General features: G+C 31.8%; 1 protein-coding gene across 2 annotated transcripts in view; it reads left to right on the plus strand.

Moving 5' to 3' along the window:
- LRRC7 (leucine rich repeat containing 7) overlaps positions 1-22,977 on the plus strand; it is a 275,996-nt gene that overhangs the window by 182,769 nt on the left and 70,250 nt on the right. For both annotated transcript variants that reach the window (XM_006919313.1, XM_025052071.1), the window contains exons 12-18: positions 2,411-2,480; positions 4,404-4,503; positions 6,430-6,554; positions 8,604-8,852; positions 13,555-13,755; positions 21,491-21,602; positions 21,802-21,982. In XM_006919313.1, coding sequence (XP_006919375.1) covers positions 2,411-2,480; positions 4,404-4,503; positions 6,430-6,554; positions 8,604-8,852; positions 13,555-13,755; positions 21,491-21,602; positions 21,802-21,982 — 1,038 coding nt within the window. The remainder of the gene's footprint in view (positions 1-2,410; positions 2,481-4,403; positions 4,504-6,429; positions 6,555-8,603; positions 8,853-13,554; positions 13,756-21,490; positions 21,603-21,801; positions 21,983-22,977) is intronic.

The raw sequence follows: 22,977 nt of genomic DNA on the forward strand, positions 1-22,977 counted from the left end.
AGAGAGATATCGTAGAAAAATAAACTCCCAGTGAATTCAATTATAGTTCCTCAGTGGAGCCATGCTCCATTAATGTAAACGTGGTGGGAAGGTTTTCGTGATGAGCTGTAGAAGTCTCTCCTAAATTCTTCATGTGCTCAACTCTAAATACATTAATAAACTCATTGATGATATAGAAAATATGCTTATCAAATATTTTTAAAATGATCCATAGTTATAACTACTAATGAAGTTATTTATTCAACAAATATAGCATACTTGAGCACCTACCTACTGTGGGACAGACACCTTGCTAGATGCTGGTGTAAAAGATATGAACAATACATTGAGAATCTCATAATATCAGGATTTTAAATACTGCATCAGGCCAGAAATTTAAGCTTAATTTATCTCCTAGTACAGTGACTAAAACATAGGTTAGAGCCAAATAAATTTTTTAAATTAATGAATTAATCAATGAATCTTATCCTGAGATTCAAATCAATATTTAGCCAAAGTTGAGGCCAAAGTTGAACATTACCATCAGATAAAACATTAAATATGAAATGTTATCCAAAAGTCATGATTATTCCAATTTTATATTTAAAATATAATACATTTCTAAAGTTCGGCATTTTTTCAAGAACAATGATTTCTTGGCACTGTCAACTGTAAGATTGTTTCTGTTGTCAATTTAGTACACATTTGTGATACTAAATAAAAGCTACTTTCAACAGTAGCCACTGGAAGAGCAAGGAAAATGAGGGTAATATCCTCCTCCAATAATTTCTTTTCTTTACACTCTAATGTTTATGACTGGATTGATGATGACTTATCATGGATAATGTTGTCTGTGATTCTGGAGAGTGTTCCCCTCCTGTAATTTTGGTATAGCAGAATTAATGTTCTACTTTCAATTCATCTCCACATCATAAGAAAATTCTCCCCATAAGACCTTACTTCATAATTTCTGGCTTAAATGAAATTAAATAACTAAAATTGGAAACAACTTTTATGGATAATTTGGTTTGATGTTATAAATGCTAGTGTAACAAATAATTCTATAAAAAGAGAATTATGATACAATTTAATTTCTGTTATTCTTTATATTCTTATCTATGCTTTATAAATATTTAAAATCTCAGAAAGATTATATTCTTCTTAAAGTTATCTAGCTAATGCATACTTGGTTATTTGTATTGGCTGTCGTATCTTCTCATATTCACTAAATTATTTGAAATGCTTAACTGCTTCTGCATATAAAATTAACTGTTAATCCTTATTAATTATTGTAACGTTTTCCACTTCTATTATCATGACATTTTATTCACCAATTGGCTGATAGACTTTTGACATATTAAAAACTTAAGGAAATTTTATTATCAGTTCTATCTAAAAAAGTTTATCTGTAGTCAAAAGTAAAAATGCAGAAATTAACAATAAATCCATTGGGATATTTTGTTTGTATTACTCATTTTGCTGACTAGCCGTCAGGGTAATCACAATTTATTGGTCATGTACAATTTCAGGATATCAGGTAGTATGTTGAAGGCGGCTTTTGACTATTTGGCCCTTTAAAGGCCAAAGCCAACTCTAAATAGATAACTTTAATTGAATACCTAGACTGATGCCAAATTTCACATATTTCAAAATGCTATTTTTAGAGATTCGCTCTTTGCATATCTACACAATACATGAAGGATGAAGGAACAAAAGAACACACTTTCGAGTGTCAACCTAATGTTGGGAGCTGCAAATTCCTTTAACAGTAAGACAGACATGGCCCTCTGCCCTCATGAAGCCTACAGTTTTCTGGAGATATCAGAGAGTAAAAGAAAATGGAAAAAAAAGAAAGAAAGAAAAAAGAGAAGCCACAAAAATAAATATATAATTAAAAACTGTGATATGTTTATGAAGGAAAATACAAGATGCTTTGAGACTAAGCTGAAAAAAGTAATCTAAATGAGGAGTCAGGAAAAAGCCTCTTTTTTTTAAAAAAAAAAATGACATTTAAGCTAAGAGCTAAAGTATATGTGGGATTTAGTCAGGTGAAGTATGAGAGAAAGAGTATTCCAGGCAGAGAAAGGAGCTTGGCTTATCCTCGTAGCAGGCTGAGAAAATGCCAGTGGTGCTGACCGGACTAAGGAAAAGAATAGCAGAAGCTTCTCAGAGGGGTTTTGTGGGCCGGAACCTGTAAAGTCTGAAAAGCATGTTAACAAGGATTTTGGATTTTATCTTAGATGCAAGCGAAAGCATTTAAAGAGTTGTAAACAGGAGATTTTCACTTTTTAAAGATTGCTCAGGCTACTCAATGGAGAAAGAATTGGAGAGAAGAATGAAACCAATATATTACAGTATTTTAACTAACTCTTCATAAAAATTAAATACATTATCTTTACCCATACTATTAGAATTTTCTTGTTTTTTGCAGATTGAAGAATCTGCCATTCTCTTTTACCAAACTTAAGGAGCTTGCAGCTCTGTGGCTTTCTGACAACCAGGTAACAACTTTTATTACCTGATTTATTTGCTTTATTAAGATGAACTATAATTGAAACTGAATTACTAGCTTATTCCCAATAGATACCGTCGACAATTAGTACAAAATAATTGGAGGAGAGATTTTTGTAAATGTAGCAATTCAAATGTGTATTTTTTTGCCTTAAACAAAACAGCGCTATAATCTTCACCCTCTTTAAATACTTCGATTTAGCTATGACTTCATTCTCAGATATCTAAAATATAAAATGATCATTTTTATAGCTTTTTACCTCTGGGTGGTACATACATGTCTTTACAGAAGTACTTTAATTATATCTCTAAATGTAAAAAATAGGAAATCATTACCACAATCCCTACAAGAGGGAATTAATATCCTCTATGTTCCTTTTTATTCTTATACTCTTAATTATAATCAACTTAATTCTAAAACTATTCCAGAAATTTTCAGGTATCTTTTGTAACTATTACCAGTATTTTCTGTGAAATTGCTTTAATATTATTTCTTTTCTTGTGAAAACAGATTATAATTAAATAAATAATTGAGCGTTAATGAATACTTTTATTAACTGGAAAGTAACAAGAAACAGTTGAAGACATCTGATTTGCCACCAGAAAATGTGATAGACAATTTTCACCTAGCTTATTAGTCTTCTTTTAATCTTTTCTTATAATCCTAAAATTTTGAAACACCTGTCCCAAATGTGAATAGCCAAATGAAAACAAATTATAGGGAATTTAGTTTGTCACCATTATTTCCTGAGCATAAAAGCAGCATTACTAATAAATGAATCCTTCAAATTTCTACATATGGGGCTACTTTTGGTTAAAAAATTAAAACAAACCTCTACAAAGTGTAAATTGTTAAGTGTAAGAATAATGTTTGCGCTCCTACAGTTATTACAGCACTTGCTTCCACCTACTGAGTAAAAAATTAGATTGTCATTCAAATTCAAATCTTATCAATGAACTAAAAGTCATCAATACATCATTATAAATAAAGCATTTCTGGAATCAATGTGAATTATGCTAATGGAACAGTCTATTCAGTGTTCCTTGTGAAAAAATATCCCCTGATATCACGATTTATTATTCTTGTGGGAGAATGAATAGAACAATGACTGCATCATTTAACATTTATTAGAACAGTGATTTATTTAATGAGTTTCTGACTCAGTTTCACGAGACAAGATATCCCAAATCCCCTTCGTGCTTCAATCCTATTAATAAATGTCAAGAAGCCGATTTTTAAAACATTAGATAAAAGGATCGTTTCCAGGATATTTCCATATATAAAGTATATACTATCAGAGTTCTAAAAACCCTTTTAAAATAATATTTCTGAAATCAAATTAATAGAGAATTAAATTTTACCATCTATAGGTAAACATATTGTGATATATCAGAAGCAAGTACAGCTGTTTATTTGTTATGTGGACCCTGTCTTTGGTTACAAAAATAGCTCTTAAAAATAAATGCTTATTCTTTTACCTAGTTAAATTCATAGATGATCTTGCATAGCATGAATTTGATAGCAAATTCTATTTGGCTTTTTAGGGCAACAGCTCATTGAAAATAAATGAGCATATAGAATCATACTGAAAGCTTACTTACTTGAAACAATTTAACACATTATGGTCTCTTCAGGATTAAAACTGACATTGTTCAGTGAAGATAAATAATTTTGTGAAAGAGTATACTAGAGAAAAAGAAAATCTCATTATGAAGATCTTGGAATTTGAAAATATTCCCCAGCAATAGTCTCATTTTATGTTACACTTTATTTCATTACTTTTTCCTTTGCTTTTCTTTTAATTTTTCATTCAGCTTGGTGAGTCCAGACTATTGACCATTATCTTATATAAAAGAAATATTCTTCAAATTTGCTTGTTTATTAATCTAATTTATATGTTCTTTGCTTTTAGTCCAAAGCCCTTATCCCTTTACAAACTGAAGCCCATCCAGAAACAAAGCAAAGAGTATTGACTAACTACATGTTTCCCCAGCAACCTCGCGGCGATGAAGGTAAATTATCAGTAGAAATTTCTCCTATACTTATATGATTATGGACAAAAGAGATTAAATTCGTTCTGCTCTCTGGCCAGGAATACTGGCACATGAACCAAGCTATAAAGGTAATTACATGACATACATAAATCATTTGGAGGTTAACTATAAGTGTGCATCTTATCTTCCACACTATAATATTTTAAATAAGATTCTAAAAATATAACTCTTCCTCTTTATATCTTACATAAAAAGAATATTGACTTTTAGGATCAACTTTTTCTCTTGATGGATCTCAAGAGAATCAAATGTTGTAACCAGCTAATTGAAATGAGCTAAGAACAGTCAGGTCTTAAGAAAGGTTCAATGAACTTGTTTATTTCCTGTGTTCCCTAATTTCGTGAACACAATTTAAACATTTAGTCCAGTGATTCCAGCCCTGAAATTATTTCATTGTATCAACTATAAAAAGATGACTTACAAATGATGACTATTCTTTCTTTTTCAAGTTGTTTCCCTAAACAATGCCAGCAACTATGATAGGAATAGTTTTATAAATTCTAAAGCTTTTTTAATAATTAAAACTTCTATCCTATGATCACATTACTCATAACATGTTTAAAGAAGATTTGTCCTTTACCATTTTGAACTCAGTATAGGCTTCTTTGCCCAAACCAGCACAGACTGTCATGCATATTTTCTAGTCTTACAGTCATAGTAATTCTTGGAAGAGTAAACGCACTTTAATCCACCCATGAATTAAATTCACTCAAGCTGCTTGAATGAGACCAACTTTTAAAAGAAATTATTTGCTTGTATATTTCTTATCTTTAGGGATAATTATAATAAATGTCTTTAGCCTTTTATTTCCAAATGTAAATGAATCATTTTGAGATAGTTTAGGATATTTTTATCTAAATTTTGACTTAGAGAAATAGGAAAAAGGAAGAATGTTTTCATATGTATTTTTCAGACTTTAATAAAATTGATCTTTTGAATTGATGAAAGAAAAGCCACCATGTTTACATATGTACAAGAAAAGTGTTAAGTAAGAATTATGTTTTATTCATCTACCTTTACTTATATTTACATTTTAATATCTCTAGATTATCAAAATATTTCATTTCGAAAGGATGTATGGGGAAAAATGAAAGTGCCTCATATTCATGATTATTTCTGAGATCCAGTTTCACAAATTAAATCCCTAATTTGTTCTGGGGAGTGAGGTAGATCTAGTTAAAGTATAACATTTAGAAATTAGTCTTGTTTTGTTTTGTTTTGGTATCTTTTGGAAGGGAGAGTTGGTATTATAAAGTTTTCTTGAACTTTAAGAAACTCACCCTCTGGTATTTCAGGCAGAAGTATAATAAATGAATTTTCAGAATCTCTTGCAACAAACAAGGAAATATATGATAAAGTTTATCTTTGTGGAAATAAGTTAGCTCAAACAAAATACTTTTATTCATAAAGTTTATAAGCAAGTCTTAAAACTCAGCTATAGTTTTCTCATTAGTAAATTGAGGATGACACCATTGTGTGGTTGTGAAGATTAAAAAGATAATATTTTTAAGTGCTTAGTCCAGCTCTCTCTATTATTACTGTCCTATGAACAGCTCATTCTCTACACTGGAAATCCTCCCAATTCCAATACAAAATTAATGTATACCTAGGAAAGCTGAATTTGAGTTAAGACATTAAAAGACCATGTAATAAATATCAAGAGAATTTTATTCCTTCTTTCCTCTTTTTCCTTCTTTCTTTCTTCCTTGCTCTTTTCATTTCCTTCTTTATTCTTTATTCTCTTTGTTTTTCCTTTTGTTTTTAATTTTTGTATTTGTTTGTAGTACCTATCATCATTTTTTTTGCATGAGATACTAAGCTCAATTAATAACATTTTATGTTAAAAAAGAAAAAAAGCAATAATATTTTGAAATCTAACTGTAGATTTCCAGTCAGATAGTGACAGCTTTAATCCTACACTGTGGGAAGAGCAGAGACAACAACGCATGACTGTTGCCTTTGAATTTGAAGAAAAAAAGGAAGATGACGATAATGCTGGGAAAGTTAAGGTGAACCTTTTAATTTTTGTTCCTTCTTATTATTATTTTTTCTTGTTCAATGTTATTCAAATGGACTTTGGGACAAATTGAGTGACCTCTGCTAGAGGTCAGATACATCTTTAAGTTTCATGATGGTACGTTTCGTTATTGCAGAAGGGTAATTTTGGAAGCATAGGTGTGCTTCAGAATAAGACTAATACCTCAATTCTGACTGAGCATATTTGATATGCCACCACATCTTACAGAATAACATGAAAGAGATTCAAGGTGAGAGAGTAAAAAAAAACCCAAACAGACAAATCCGGGTGATGGGCTTTACCTGGGCATCATTTTACATCTTTGAAACACCGACATGGTTTTCTTTTAATCACTGAACAAGAAAACATGCAGACTGTATGAGGCCAAAATACACATTTATAGAAGATCCAACAGATTAATATACTGCATTTGCATCAAAATCTCTGAAAGATTTTATATTCCTGGGATATTTGAGAAGAATGTATGAGCTTTCTTAAATGTGAGGATGAGTTTTAAAGGAGGTGAGTACCTAATAGCAAGTGATGTTCCTTAGGGAAAATAACTTCAATTTTTTAACACCAAAGCATATTTTAAAAAATCCTTTATTGGAACGAATCTAAGTAACAAGGTTGAATTTTAAAATCTATATTTTTTCATTATTTAAATTTGAAATATCAGAATTGATATAGATTTTATCAATATCAAGTTTCATGTTATCATTATAGCAACATCTTGAATCTCTCATTAATTTTTATGGTATTATTTGTGCACTTTTTCCATCATGGGTACTAACAGCTCTCACTCTTAGTAACTAATTAGCTAAGTGATTCTATATGCATCTATTAATAGATCTAGATTGTGCAATGTATTCTTGTCTGTCCTCTCACTCTCACATTTTCTAAATATTTTTCTAAAAACAACACACTCCAGAACTTTACTAGAATTAGATAGTAAGGTAATAGACCAGGCCTATCTCAGGCCTATATCATTGTGGAGAACCCAAAATGGATTCCCAAATCAAAATGATAATTCTGTTAAAGATTTGGGTTAAAAAAAAAAATGTTTCTGGATGGTTTGTTAGTGCTATCTAATAACCAAAGAGACATTTTTTATTGTGAATTCCTAGAAAAAATAATGCTAAACTAAAAATAAAGACCTTTAGAACATTTCACTTTTGTTTTTTTTTTTAAGAACTTCATAGGTTAAATCCAGAACCTATGGATGATGCATTCTGTACTGGACCTCTGATTAATTTTTTTCTCCATCAAATGTCAAAAACCACGTACTTCTTCCTAAAAATCTGTATCCAAAGTATGCAAGAGGAAAAGAGTGTATTTAACATAGTCTTGCATATGTGTCAATGAAAACATAAAATATAGTAAATTCAAACAATTATTTAGAAGCCCTGTTTGTGTGTTATGTAATCAGGTTTGCTTATAATCAGAGTAGGTTCATTATACTTTAGAGTGCATTTTTCTCTCCGTTTATTTATATTTGGTTTATTTATATATTGGTGAAACCCATGTGTTTCCTTAATCTCAAACTACTTGGCTTTGACTAATTTGAATATTTCCAATGCCATTGGCTATTGGACAAATTAGAACACAAACAAACTTCTAAATAAATCATCATGGAAATATGATGAATGAAATATATTAAAAATATTTAAATTAATAACGTTTCTGGTTCATTACATGTACATTAGATTAGCACCATTTTGCCTTTAATTTGCATAAAATTTAAAAAGGAACCAGTGACCTATGCCATCAACTTCCAAATGAACTAGAGTATAATGCCCTACTTATATTGTATATAGTGTAGTATGAATGCTGCATTGTGTGAAGAAATTGTGACACTTTAGCTTCATATGATATTGGTACTATTTTACTACATAGAGTTAAAACTAATTTTCTGATGGTTGTTTTAAATGCATTACCCAGAATGAAAAAAATATATATTAAGAGTAGAAAAATGATAAAGTGAAAGTATTGCTACAGCGCTCCTCTTTCTCCCAGAAAATGGAGATTCCTTCTCCCACAGGATCACTCCTGCCAAGCCCCCTGGGAAAGGGGCCAGCGTGGGATTACTCTCCAACCTGCCAGACTGTCTGGCGATTGCTGCACACCATGGGCCAGGTGTGATCAGCAGATCCAAGATATGCCTGTCCCCCAGAATGACCCACAGCTGGCATGGGGTTGTATAAGTGGCCTCCAGCAAGAAAGGAGCATGTGCACTCCATTGCCAGTTGCAGCACAATCCACCACTCTTCCCTCTCTAAGTGGCAGACAGGTAGGCCTAGGTGTTTGGGGTAGGAGACCCTCCCATGTAGAGGCACTCTTAGAACAGTGGTTTATGGGCTATGTTCTGCATGATTTGGGGTAAGAAATGCTGATCATATAGAAACCCTCCAATAACCAGTGTTTGTACCAAATTTAACTTTTTTGTTCATTGACCTTGGCAATAGGGTGGGGAGAACTGAGTCAGAGGGGAGGGAATATTGATACGGGGTGCCTAATGGTGGGATATCTGGCATGGTTTTGGAGTTGGGTGCTTCATTTTTGTTTATGTTTTTATTTTTAAGTTTTTTTCTTTAAAGTGTGGGAATACCAATAGTCAAGCAGAATGTTGATGACACTATTGATAAAATCTAAATTGTCCCCACACATACACACATTTTTTTAAAAAAATATCAATTCTGAGAGAGATTAAATAACTAAACTGGATTCTTAAAATAGCATGAGATTTGAATTGAGATATGCTGAGAGTAAACTTTGAGCACAAAGAGCATGACATCTGTTGAAAAGTATCAATTTCTCTTTCATTTGAAGGCACAAATGATGAGAATTCCTGTAAGAGAAGATTGGTTTGGGAGTTGTGGCAAATAGGGCTTTCTTATCCCTGTGAGTTGGGTGTTTAAGAGTTTAATGGGGAAAAAAATTCTTAATGGGATGTGAAAGAATATTGGATTTTTTGTAAACTTTACCATCCTCATGTAATGGACTAGATTCTTATTCTGTCTTATATTTTTTCTGCAATATAAGGCAAGCTGAGAATGCATTTTCCTAACTAAAACTACTACTAGTTTCCTTGGTATGTAAAATGTTCTAATTAATTCCTAGAATAAGATATTTAACAATCAATAATCAAAGCATTAATTATTATTTCTCTTACTGGAATTTACAACCAAATCAAATGAGAATTTAATCATTATATAAGAAATGTGTGAATTCAAGATATCACTTCTAAACACCCTAGCTATTAACATTAATTCTTTCTTCATTGCTAAATTTTTGGGAGTCTCCAACATCTTGCAGCTGCTATTTGCATTTACTGCACTTTATTTAGATCTGAGATATATAGAATGCTGTGAAACATTTCTATTTTCCAAAATTAAAATAAAATAACATTTCAGTAAAGATCTTGCATTTTAATAAAATGTATATGTAAAATGAGCAAATACTTTATGGTGAGTGATATATACAACATTTTGGTAAGAATGTAATTGACATTTTTTTCCCCACCTATGTGTATAATTGATGAATTTACATATATTTTCATCCCATATTAGACTAAGGGAATATTTCTAGCTTATACATTTAGAAATATAAAGAAACTGCTTTTGTATTTGGGCATTACTGAGAGATTAATACATTGTGTTTATGATCATGTTTATTCATTTCTGAAGTACTGTACACATGAGGTGAAAAGTAGGAAGGGAAAACAATCTGTTGAAAAGATAAAATATGCTTTTACAGAGTTTACAAACATAGCAGAATTATAAAATATATAGTTTTGTTTAAAAAGCAATTATAAAATATTGTGTTAGCTTTATGCTTTAAAAAATTAAAATTATCTTGTTAGTTAGCTCAATAAAATTTGCATTTTAGACTTACAGTATTTTTTCCTCAAGATTGTACAAATATGTGCTGCACCTATACCAGAGAACAGCTCTTAACCAAGTAACCTTTGTATAGCGTAAGCTTTGGAGTTAATGACTTGAATTTAAATTTGAATGTTGCTGCCTACTAGTTGTATGACCTTGGGCAAGTAATGTAAGCTGTCTGAGCCCCTGGGGTTTTTTTTCCATAAAATGGAAACAGATGCTATAATGGGTTGTGAAATTTAAATGATATTTAATTATAATTGATTGTAAATTATGAATTAATGTTATTAATCATTATTATTTATATTTAAATATGTTATAAATAATAAGTATTATTTATTACATAAATAACTAATAATAAGTTAAATATCCCTATAAAACATTTTGCACAGTATCCGGCACATGACAAATACTGATTAAATGGTAGTCATTGCTGCATACCATCTAAAAAAAATTTCAGGACAGTTGTAGGTATTGTGGTTAGGCATATATATAGTCAAATCTAAATTGCCATGGAACCCAGATTTTAAAATACATAAGTAGAATATGATATTAGAAATAGTATCTAATCTTTGCATAGGACTTATACATTTTCATAGGACTATCATATTTATTATCTTATTCTAGCTCTAGATTAACCCAAGCATGTGGGAGAGATGTTAGCATTCTCATTTTCTATGAGTAGAAATTGGTAAGTAGTCGGGGTAAACCTGTGGCTTAAATTTAGGTCTTATGAGTTCAAGTCCAGTAAATTCTGCTGATAGATTAGTAAATGGGAAGCAAATGGCTTATTGTCTTGGTGGAACGAATCTAAATTTTATGAGACCTGAAGCTTCCACAGTTTGCAAAGGGGTCTCTTTAAAGAAAATAATATAAAATAACCATGTAAGTACATAAGTAAGGCCCCTCACAAGGCTTTGAAAAGAACCCGTGCAAGCCCTAAACTTAAGCTTTATTAGCTTCCTGGTAAATTCACTTCTGTTTAAAAATTTTCACAGAGATAAAATACCCAAACATATTCTGGTGATGTGACCAAAATAACACATTATTTATTATAAAATAATCAGAAAATATTGGTACCATGTTAAAAAATAGTCATCTAACTGCATCAGATGGGATATAGCATCTACAAAAAATAGATTACATTATTCAATGAAGTATTTAATTCAATTAAGGAAGAACATGTCACATTTTTTTACTTTGATTCAATTTAGAAGTATAATTTTAGCACTGAGGATATTTTAAGGTATGTAGAACCTTAATTGAATCCCTTACTTGAAAATTATTTTTCATTCATATACCACTGGTTATTAAAAATTAAAATGTTTTTAATTGTTGTAATAGTCATACCATTCTATAATTTACATTTTTTTTAATGTAGTGCTTGGCTTTTAACCCTTTAATATCAAGTATTTTTAAACAAGTTCACATCTCAATGGACTTTGTCTAGCATGGATATCATTCTTTTTATGTTTATTTAGGAATCCATTATAAATCAAGTACCCTGAGATATATTTGTATTATAAGCTAATAATTTACACTTCCTTTGGTAAAGTCTAACTTTTTCTTGAGTTATATTTTTGTAGACTTATTCCTGTATATTATTAATTTTGTCCTTATTTATTTAGAAATATAAAAGATTAAATTACATTTAAACAATACTTATACCAGCAAAATTATTTGGTTTTTTATCAGCTTTCCAAAAATTTATTGGAAAAATAATTTTATATTTTTAGTACTGAAAGGAATATTAGAAATCATCCAGGGAAATTCAATTCCAGTATTTGATAAGGAAAAGAAGCCACAAGAAAGACAAAATACTATGATAACAAAGTTGGTGGATTTGCTAAAACTTCAGATGAGCAAAAGTGTTTGAATTCATATTTGTAGTCCTCAGATCTATACCACCATCATAGTTTCTTACATGTCATGCATTGCATGAGTGGTGGAGTGGGTGTGCACCTTTCCCTCTTCCTTTTTTTCCTCTCTCATTCCCACTCTTCTTCCACCTTCTCCTCCCCAACTCACACACACACACACTTTCCACAGACACATACTCACCACAATCACATAAACCATTCCATTTGGAAAGTTGGTTCTACTCAGATGCAAAAAGGCATGATTTTTGGAACAAGCCTGGCCAAATAAATCTGCCCCTTATTTTTCTGCCCACTCCCCTTTAATAAGCATTAAACAATTTGCATTCTATTTCATTTAAGTATATTATAAGTACTCTGATGGTGAGATATTCTATATGGAATGTCTCATATTTTCTCTCTCTAAATTAAATGAGAAAATAATTATATTCCCTAAAGTCATATTTGATATACCAAAAATGAACTCAAGAATGGAAGTAAATATCTGGATAAATATAAGCCAAACTTTACATGCTTTCCTAGAATATCTTAGAAAATGTTCTCAATTTTTTATTTGTTTATTGTATGACATTACCTATAAAGCATGTTACTTTATTAGAGTAAAAACAAATATAAAAGCCACCTTGATGCACATTGTCTTAAATATTAACAAGAATTAACTACCCTATTTTTTGATGTGACATGCTAGTTAACGTAGACCTGATGCATATTTGGGTAGCAGATATTGTCACCTCCCCATTTTTTTAATACATGATAACTCGCTCCACTTGTAAATCTTTGAGGTCTCCTCTATCACCTGCATTGTTACTCAAAAGATATTTTTAACATCTTTGAAATAATTAAATAATAAATTTATAAATAATTAAGATATGGAAGGGAACAGCCTCTAAAGTATAAAAGCAGCTGATAGTAACGATTAAATTTTTCGGAGATTCCCAGTCACTTACATGTTCGATGTACTGCTATTGCAACCATTTGGGAGTAGTTCTCAAAGATAGGATATAATCCAAAAATTGTTTTTAATCTGGAAGGGTGGGCAGAGGGAGATGAAGTCCCACGAGGCAGAATGAGAGAGGAACACTATGTGTTCTACTCTACAGAACAGTTTCTCAGCCCGCTCAACACTCACTATACTGCATTTGGTTATACTACTACACATAAAATGGAGTAGTTTTGTGAACATGCTTGCTGAAGGTATTTTTATGTTAAATTTCTTTTTATAAACTTCTAGGTTGAAATAAACCTAAAACGATATCCAACTCCTTACCCAGAGGATTTAAAGAATATGGTAAAATCTGTTCAAAATCTGGTGGGTAAGCCAAGCCATGGAGTACGTGTTGAGAATTCAAATCCAACTGCTAACACGGAGCAAACTGTGAAAGAAAAATATGAACACAAGTGGCCTGTAGCCCCAAAGGAGATTACAGTGGAGGTATTTCAAGGTTATTGGTAATTGCCAGTGTGGTTTGGATTTTTTGGAATTACTAAATGATATGGTTTTTTTTTTAACTGAATAGATCTTACTTGAAAAGTATATTATATTTCCTAAAATATAAATGAATCTATCTACTCTTTCAAACTATGAGAGTTGCATTTCATAAACCACAGATAAATGATACCCTCCTGGCCTAAAATCATTAATACAGTTCCAAAAGTTTCAATACACAGAAGGAATAATTTGCTCACCAGCTTAGCCTGGCCAGTAAGTGCATTATATCATTTTCATGATATCCTTTTGGCTACCCCAAACTTTTGTTGTATAGGTACTTAGAAAAGACTAAATGAATATTTTTTTATTTAGCAAATCTCAGTAAAATTTCTGATCAGATTTAGAGCCAATTTTTTTTAAATGTTTTCATGTTGGGTTATAGCCATCATAGGAAACACTACTATAAACAACAAAAAAAGAGAGATGACTTTAAAATTTAGCTTTTTGGACACTAGTTGTGTGACTCTTAATTCTGATATTTTAGAATGAATTAGACATTCATTTTTATAACTTTGATCTGAAAAGAATTCAACTACATTTATGTCACCTCTGTACTATCTCATCAACTTTTCAGATAATTTGGTTACACCTTTTTATCTTCATTAGAAACATAATTGGTATGAATATATCTAGAAGTTACTATACCTGCTTCTCCAAAATACAGATTTGTAAAACTCCTTTACTAATCTGCATTTCAGAGTATCGATTTGTTGTGCTGATTAAACACGAACTGTATATTTAGCACTGTGCTAAACACTGTGAGAGAGAAAATATATAAAATGTGTGCATAGTCCCAAAATGATTTAGAGCCCAGCTAGGTAAACCTAACAAAGATGAAATAATTAGAGGATAGGTTATATAAAATATGATCATATGACTGGTTGTGTGATGGACAATATAATACTCTAAGAAACTGGAGATAAGCAATCATTGCCAATCAGTTAAAAAGTTATGTGAATCAGTTTAAGGTTGAATTGCTTATTAATAATAAGGTAATTATTTTAAAGTCAAAAAGAGAGGAAGGCATCCCAGGCAAAAGGAAAATCTTGAGTAAAAATAAGCATGGTGTACACATCTGCCAGCGGAAATACCAGCCTGCCCTGGAAGAGAGGCATACAGCTAGATATCTAAGGAAGGAAATTTAGTAAATATTCATTTTTAATGCTTTGTTTCTTTTGTTTATGAAATGAATATGACTTACTTTTACCTTTCCAAAATACTACAGATATACTATAGTAGATCGAAAACCTTTCTTTTATTTCTCAGCTACTGCAACAATATAAAAAGGCTTAAACCAACACTGAGCAGGTACACACTGAAAACATATACACTTTATATTTAAATCTCATGTAACCACAATTTAACATCAAAATAACTATGAGGTCATGATAATCCATAAACTGAGTAATTTTGCTACAAATAAGGAATCCTAAAATTACTTAATACAGGGATGGGATAGGTATGGCTTTGGGCATGAATGTCATAATAACCCTAGTAGAAGAAATATATCTTAAAGTTGTCCCACAAGCACTTCAACTTTAGCAAATCCAAAATTAAATTTAATGTTTCTTTCTCTAACTTGCTTCTGCTCCTGTATTCCTGATCTTGATCTTAGCTGGCACCATTATCTGCTAGTTCACTCAAGCTAGAAATTTGGGAGGTATCCTGATTCTTCTTTTCTTTCTCTTGACTCCTTGCCCCTTCCAAACAATCACCAAAGGCTATACATTTTTATCTAAGTGTATCTCTTCTATCTTCTAAAGCCTTCAATTGGGTCTTGTATTATTGTAAAAACTGTCAACATCTTGGCTCACCTTGTCCCCATCTCCTTCCTTGCTTTGCTAGCCATCTTTCTTAAATACAAATCTAATTTGCCCTCCTTAAAAACATTGCAGTGGCTTCTTATTGCCTGCCTAAGCCTCCTAATTAGCTAGAATAGCCAAACTAAATAGGGCTAAGATTGAAGCTCACCCTTCAGTTTTATATTTATTTCTGTGATTCACCCTACCTTTTCTTAGTTTTCTTCTTCTACTGAAATTTTCCTGGTAATTGCAATATATTTTCTAAAATTGAGATTCTGGATTTTCTTTCCCAACTTTTAGCTCTCCAAGAACAAGGAGAAACTGTTTCTTTCTCTATCATCTTCTCTTCTCAAATTACTACACCCAAACTAAGGAGTCACACTCTGTATTTTCAACTTCCAAATATAATAAATACAGATAACCAAGTGTCTACCTGATCAGTGTATTTTAAGCATTTTTGTCACATGTTTTACCCTTGTTTGTCATTTTTGAGTCATTATTTAGTTCACACTGTCAAGATTATTGAACAGGGTTTCATACACTGCATAATATATTTATCCATCTGGTTAAATATGGAAAACAAAGAAAAAACAAAGAATAGAAATAGACCCAGAAGCAGAAAACAGGAGAAAAAAAAAAGTAGATTACAAATGCAGCAGAGAAACAGGGAAAAGATAAATCAACATGTATTGATAACTTTCTATTTGCCAACCCTATGCCAAGAGTTTTAACATGTTACTCTAAACAGAGAATACAGCTGGTCTTGCCATACGAACAAGGAGGATAGGGAGATATGAAGATTCCCCTCTGCTCCCATTTTCCATTATACATGCTTTGTGGGGTTTGGTTTTGCTTTTTTATCCAGTGTCTTAGTCCATTCAGACTACTACAATAGAATGCCATAAACTGGCTGGCTTGCAAACAGAACATATTTATTTCTCAGTACTGAGGAAGTCCAAGATCAAGACATGAGCAGTCAGTGTCCTGTTATAGCCCGGTTCATAGATGGCTGTCTTCTCTCTGTGACCTCACATGGTAGAAGGGGCTAGGGAGCAATCTGGGGCCCCTTTTATAAGGATACCAATCTTATTCATGAGGGTCCTGCCCTTACGACCTAATCACCTGCCAAAACCCCACCTCCAAATATTATCACATAGGTTTTAACATATTCTGAGGGGACACAAACATTCAGTCTAGAGCACCAGCTCTTTATATGGCTAGAACGTCCTCATTTTTTAAGTTTCAGCCTAAAGATGACCTCAGAAAGGCCTTCCTTGATCACCTTGATCAGTAAAAGCATTCTTCACCCCGTTTCTTTGCATTAAATTTAATTTTAAAAAAAAAAAGACATTTATGATTGTTTTGTTTATTAACTTCAGGCTGTGAGTTTCATGAGGGCAAAGGCCGTGTCTGTTTTGCCCACCATTGTCCTCTCAGTGCCTAACACAGTGCCTACTATAGAGTAGGGGCACAATAAAAGTCTGTTGAATAAGTGAATGACTGATATGATCTAATGTTGTAACTTTGGTAACATGTCTATCTCTCCATCCAATTAGAAGTTCACTGAAGGCAAAGACAATGTCTCTGAGTTTTTGTTGAATTAATAATTGAGTGTTGGCTGCCATACCTGTCCTCATTTTATCACCCATTTGTCAAATAAAATTTATTTTAACGCTGTCTACCATATGGGCAATAAAATGAAATTTTTTTAACTCTGATGATATAATGCATTATATTATGCATATTAATACATTAATATTATGAGTCAAGATAAAATATTATGATGGAGAATATTGTTGATTAAGGAAGGCAAAGAAAGAGAAGATAAGGATGGAAGGAGAATGGTACAGTAAATAAAGTTGTAACATAAAATAAGGAGACTGCAGGTTCCTGAATTCCTGGTATACAAATGCCTTTAGTGTCTTAATAATTTTGATGCAAGGACCCTAGACCAAAAGAAGTACCTAACAGTTCCATTTATTAAGTAATCAACTCCAAACAACTTAGTAAATATTTATGTCTTACTTAGTGGTCATTTGAAAAATAATACATATAAATTAAAAAAGAAAATAATATGTTTATTTCATTCTTAAATAACTAAAACTACTTGATGAAATATGTGCACCTATTAGAAAATGCCTACCTTTTCAAACCTTGGAATCATGTCAGATACTACCACTGTAATTTCTGTCTCACATTGATTTTCAAGTTGCACTTGATTTTTGATCATAGCAATTACCAAAAACCGAGCTTTGCAAAGATTGCCATCAAAAGGATGTGCAATCTAATGTTGAAACTGAGAGCTACCTGGAGGTAGCAGTTCATGTAGTATCTGACTGATGTCAGGTATTGCTTTTTTTTCTTTCAAATATTTAAAATAGCCTATGTATCCCTGTGATTTAACGACAGCACCATGAATGTCTCAGAACACAGTTTGAGAACAAGAAGGTCTTTGAAGTCTAGCAGACATTAATTCAAATCTCGACTCTAACTAACTTGTTACCAATTGTACAACCTTGACAAGTCACTGAAACCTTTCTGAGCCTTGGTTTCTTTAAGAATACAGAAAATAATCACACTGAGTTTCTCAGAGATGAAATCAAATGAAAACAAGTGTTTACATATAGCCTCAAGCACAGCTCTTGGCACAGAAGAGAGCTACAGTAAATGAAAATCCCCACCACCTTCCACAAGAGAATGATATGCTGATCCTGCTCTGTCCTCTTTTAATCCTTCTGTGGATCACTATCCTGCATAACAGAAAACTTTCATTGGATGTCCTGTTCATGTTCATAAAGATTCTGCACTCTTCCTTCTGTTAGGTGACTGAGCCCAGTTTTTTCTATATAGGAACCACATCTTTCTCTTAATAATAGAAAATAGTCAGTTACCCTTAAAATATCATTGAATGTTTTTTTTTATTACTAGACTTATACTCTCAAAAGCTCAGATGTTCTTTTTTTCCTTTGACTTCTGCCTTAGGCTCCTTTTCACTACACCAATAGCAGCCAAGATGGTAAAAGGGCAATTAAGTTACCCTTACCTTCTCTTTCTCCTCTACTTCTGCCTTCTCATCAGAGGAAATATGGTTCAATGTGGTTACAATGGGATTCTCACGAAATTTGACTTCCCACCAATAACTTCCACTGTCTTAGAAGTGGTCCCAAAAGCTTCATCCACTTTTCCAACATGAATTTAATTCCTTCAGCCCCCATAAAAGAAGTTATAGAGAAAAAGTCAAGGATTAAATTTCTTTGTTGGACAATTAACTTCATCTGTTCTGTGAAGTGCACTTGAGAAGTAAGCTTTTCTTACGATAGGCAATATAGCATACACAGTATCACATAGAAGACCTTCAAGTAGGACAGATCACAGTTCGAAACCTGTCTCTACCATTTATTAAGTTTGTGATTTGGATTTATGACATAACCTTTCTGAGCCTCTATTTCCTTATCTGTAAAGCAAAGATGATTAAATAAATAACTTTAAAATAATAAATAACAATAAAAAATAACATTATTGTTTACATAACTAACATGGATAATACAGAGTGTTTAGCATAGTAGCACAGTAGCAGACATGTAATAGTTTCTCCATGACTGATGCCCATTATCATCTTCATCATAATCGTTGTTATCATTATTTTTCTCATAAAGATAAGAAGGTCTAACTGGATCATTGCAAACCCATTATTCTTGCTTCAGTAGTATTATTCTCCTAGGTGGAAGGCCACAGAACTCGAGAAGAGATGCAAGTTCATGATTAGCTGATATCATACTCTCTTCTGAGTTGCTGGGGCCCTTTTCAACTCAAGATAGAAATTCTTGAGTAGGGCCAGAAACTTGAATCTGAGTCAGACAATAGCTACCATGAAGAGCTCCAGTCACAGTTTTGGGATACAAATATAAAAGTTTGATCTAAACATACAAAATAATTTGAGTACTAAATGTCTAAGGCATGAAGGAAAAAAAAAAAACAAAAAACAGTAAAACCCCTTAATAATATTTATATTTCTGTATTATATAACTATTTGGTTTGTTATTTTGACTAAAACAAAATACCTGTATTTCTATATTAAGTGTCATAAGAATATATTTAAAATTATTTCAACAAGTTAAATTTATAGAAAATTAGTCCTAGACAGAAATTTGCACTAATTCCTTATTGTCTGTTACTTTCATTTTATTGATGAGTTGAATAAAAGCTAGAGAGGGACAATGACTTACCCAAGGTAACCTGATTGATAAATGGTAAAGAAAGACTAAAAAAGAAATATGCCACCTTGTCACTAAATTTTTTAAAGTATGAACATATTTTATGCCTTTCGTGGTTCCATTTATCAAACTTGCATCTGCTTCTACTTATAAATTTCTCCAAAGATGTGTAAAGACTTTCATTCTCTACCCTGTCAACTTAGAACTTTATCATGTTTCTTATGCTCAACCTTTGAAATTTCAAAATCCACAAAAACAAATTTCCTTCATCATCTCCAGAATTTCCATCAACTCCACCCTTTTTCCTGGCACTCTTCAACTCTGATACTACATTTTAAGTTTCTAATGTTCTCACAGCTGAGCTCATCAGGAAGGGCAGCACAATATAAGGGAAGATCTCTAGAAGAGAGCCTAATAGAATCGTGCCTCCATGCTGGATCTTTGTCTAATTATCTAGGTGAACTTGGGCCTCACTGATTTTCAGAATCCACCTTCAGGAAATGAAAGGGATTAGATGATCTTTAAGTCTTCTTCCCCTTGAGTATTATTTAAAAACAAAATAAAAAAAGTACCAGATATACTCAGGTTTTTCAGAGGCAAATATTCCCATATAAACCTAACCAAAACAATCCAAAAGATAAAACTTAAACCAAAAATTAAAGAAAATGGGTGTTTCTCTGCAATACCCAAATTCTTTAGCCTATCACTACGAGGGCCTTAACATTTATAAAAAGAGCTTCTATCTGATCATTACCAACCAATGAGTTATAAGGCAGGACCCATTTTATTCTTTTATATTTTTGTCCTCAAATATATTCTTTCTCTGATTTAACAAAATATTTCTAAATGTGTTACATTTATGTTCCAAACTAACAAGTTTTAATGAATGAAAAAACTGAAAATTCTTCTTTGAATTCAAATTAAGCTAAATGTTAAGGGGATAAAAAAGACATAAAGGTAATTATAGCACATAAATTTGCATCAGTACTTACTCATGGGCACAGATGAACTATGTTTATACCTAGAAAAAAATTGGTATTTTTACCTGATTACCAGGGGATAATTTGAATTATAAAAGTTTTAAATGTATGTGGGTTTTTTTTACATATTTATTTGTTATTACAATGTTATATTCTTGGACCAATGTTGCTCATTGCATTCAATGAATGAAATTAGAATGAAGATTTAGCAGGCTAGATTGATCGTGAGAAAACTAGAAACCTTAGGAAGAATGTTTCATAGAATGAATATGTGTATATATTACATATATATGGTTGTATCATATTACTCACATATGGCTTGTCTTAATTCAGTCCTGTGTTATTATGAGTTATATCTCATATCCCCAACTAGATTATAAACTCCCAAAAGGCATGGGTGACATTTTGTCTTTCTTTGGAACTTCTACAGTTCTTTGCACAGCGTCAGGCATATAAACAGCATTAAAAAAAAAAAGTCTGATACATAAATGGACACATTTGAATTAGGAAAAAAATTAGGGCTTACTTCAGAGATATGTATGATTCACTTATCCCAGTGTCTCACAGTGATTTAAATTTTTGAGCCCCATATTTAAATCTGAGCCAAATACAGACATTGTCTTCTTGGTTAACCATTGTTTCAATGTTTACTTTCCTTGTCCTATATTATTATATCTCTCAGGATTCTTTTGTTCATCCAGCTAATGAAATGAGGATTGGGGAGCTTCACCCTTCATTAGCTGAGACCCCCCTGTACCCACCCAAACTTGTTCTGCTAGGGAAGGACAAAAAAGGTAACATTGTGAACCTGATGTGGAAAATATGCCACAAATGCATGTGCATGACAAATCACCCATTGTAAATTCTGAGACACCATAGTCTATAGAAATATTTTATAAATAGTATTTCTAATATTAATCAATATGCTGTTTTTCTGTGTTTGTAATTGTCAATGTTCAAGAGCATTATAATGTTTTCCCCTTTACATTTCAGAATCAACTGATGAGTCTGAAGTTGACAAAACTCACTGTCTGAATAACAGTGTTTCCTCAGGCACCTACTCAGACTACTCGCCTTCCCAGGCTTCCTCAGGATCCTCCAACACTCGGGTTAAAGTGGGGTCCTTGCAGACAACAGCTAAAGATGCAGTACATAATTCTTTGTGGGGTAACAGGTGTGTTTAGAATTCCCTCTTTTCTGTTCCCAAATGCTAATTGTTAGCAACTTTTTAAAATGAAGTTATCTTAATTTTGGAATTGTATTCAGCACATGAGTGGCATAGAAGACAGAAGGGGCAGGTAAGCAAATGTAGTCTCCTGGAATTTCCAAGAGCCCATGAATCTATTTTACAAAGCAAGCATTTGATTAAGGGAGAGATGGTAGAAGATAAACAGGTTTAGTCAGTACAAAAAAAATTTTTTAAGCAAAATCTGTGTTTTCCCAATGCTTATTATATGTATGTGGGCATTTCACCATTCAAAATGATGTTATGGATAAAAGTAAGATGCACATACTGCCCTTATATGCCTAATTCAATGTAAATATTTAATAAATTTTCCATTTATATCATCATCATCATCATTTTATCACCACCTGGAAAAATTAGGATGTAAGTAAAAGTATTTAATTTTTCCAAAATGGATCCTACTCTATATTATTTTCATTTTATTTGATGAAAAACCAAAACCCACAGGTTACAATAAAGTGACTCAGTGAGGTAGTATTTGCCCAGTTCTGATTCCCTTGTTTTGTAACTTTTTTTGCTATGTTTTGTAATACAAATAGCAAATGTCATCTAATATAGGTAGACAATGACTTCCAGTCATATTTTACTGATGAAATCATTACTGTTGGCAATAAATTCTTTGGTAATTAATGAATACATCTATTAACTGATGCCCATGATAAAAATCTTAAGTCTTTCAATTTATAAATTTGTTATTTGTGTTATAAGCTGAGCTTAATTTAGGTACTTTTGGAAGATACCTTCTAAATATAATTTTCTTTGCATTAGCGAAAGCACTTAAAAGTCTTTCACTGATAAAAATATATATATATAATTTAATATTATTAGCATATAAATGATTTAGAATAAATTTAGAAAAATGAGCATCTTTTAGAAATACTGTGGCCACTGGTATAAACATGCCACTGACCAAAAGTCATAAT

Source organism: Pteropus alecto, unplaced genomic scaffold, assembly GCF_000325575.1.
Source record: "Pteropus alecto unplaced genomic scaffold, ASM32557v1 scaffold25, whole genome shotgun sequence".
NCBI classification, from domain to species: domain Eukaryota; kingdom Metazoa; phylum Chordata; class Mammalia; order Chiroptera; family Pteropodidae; genus Pteropus; species Pteropus alecto.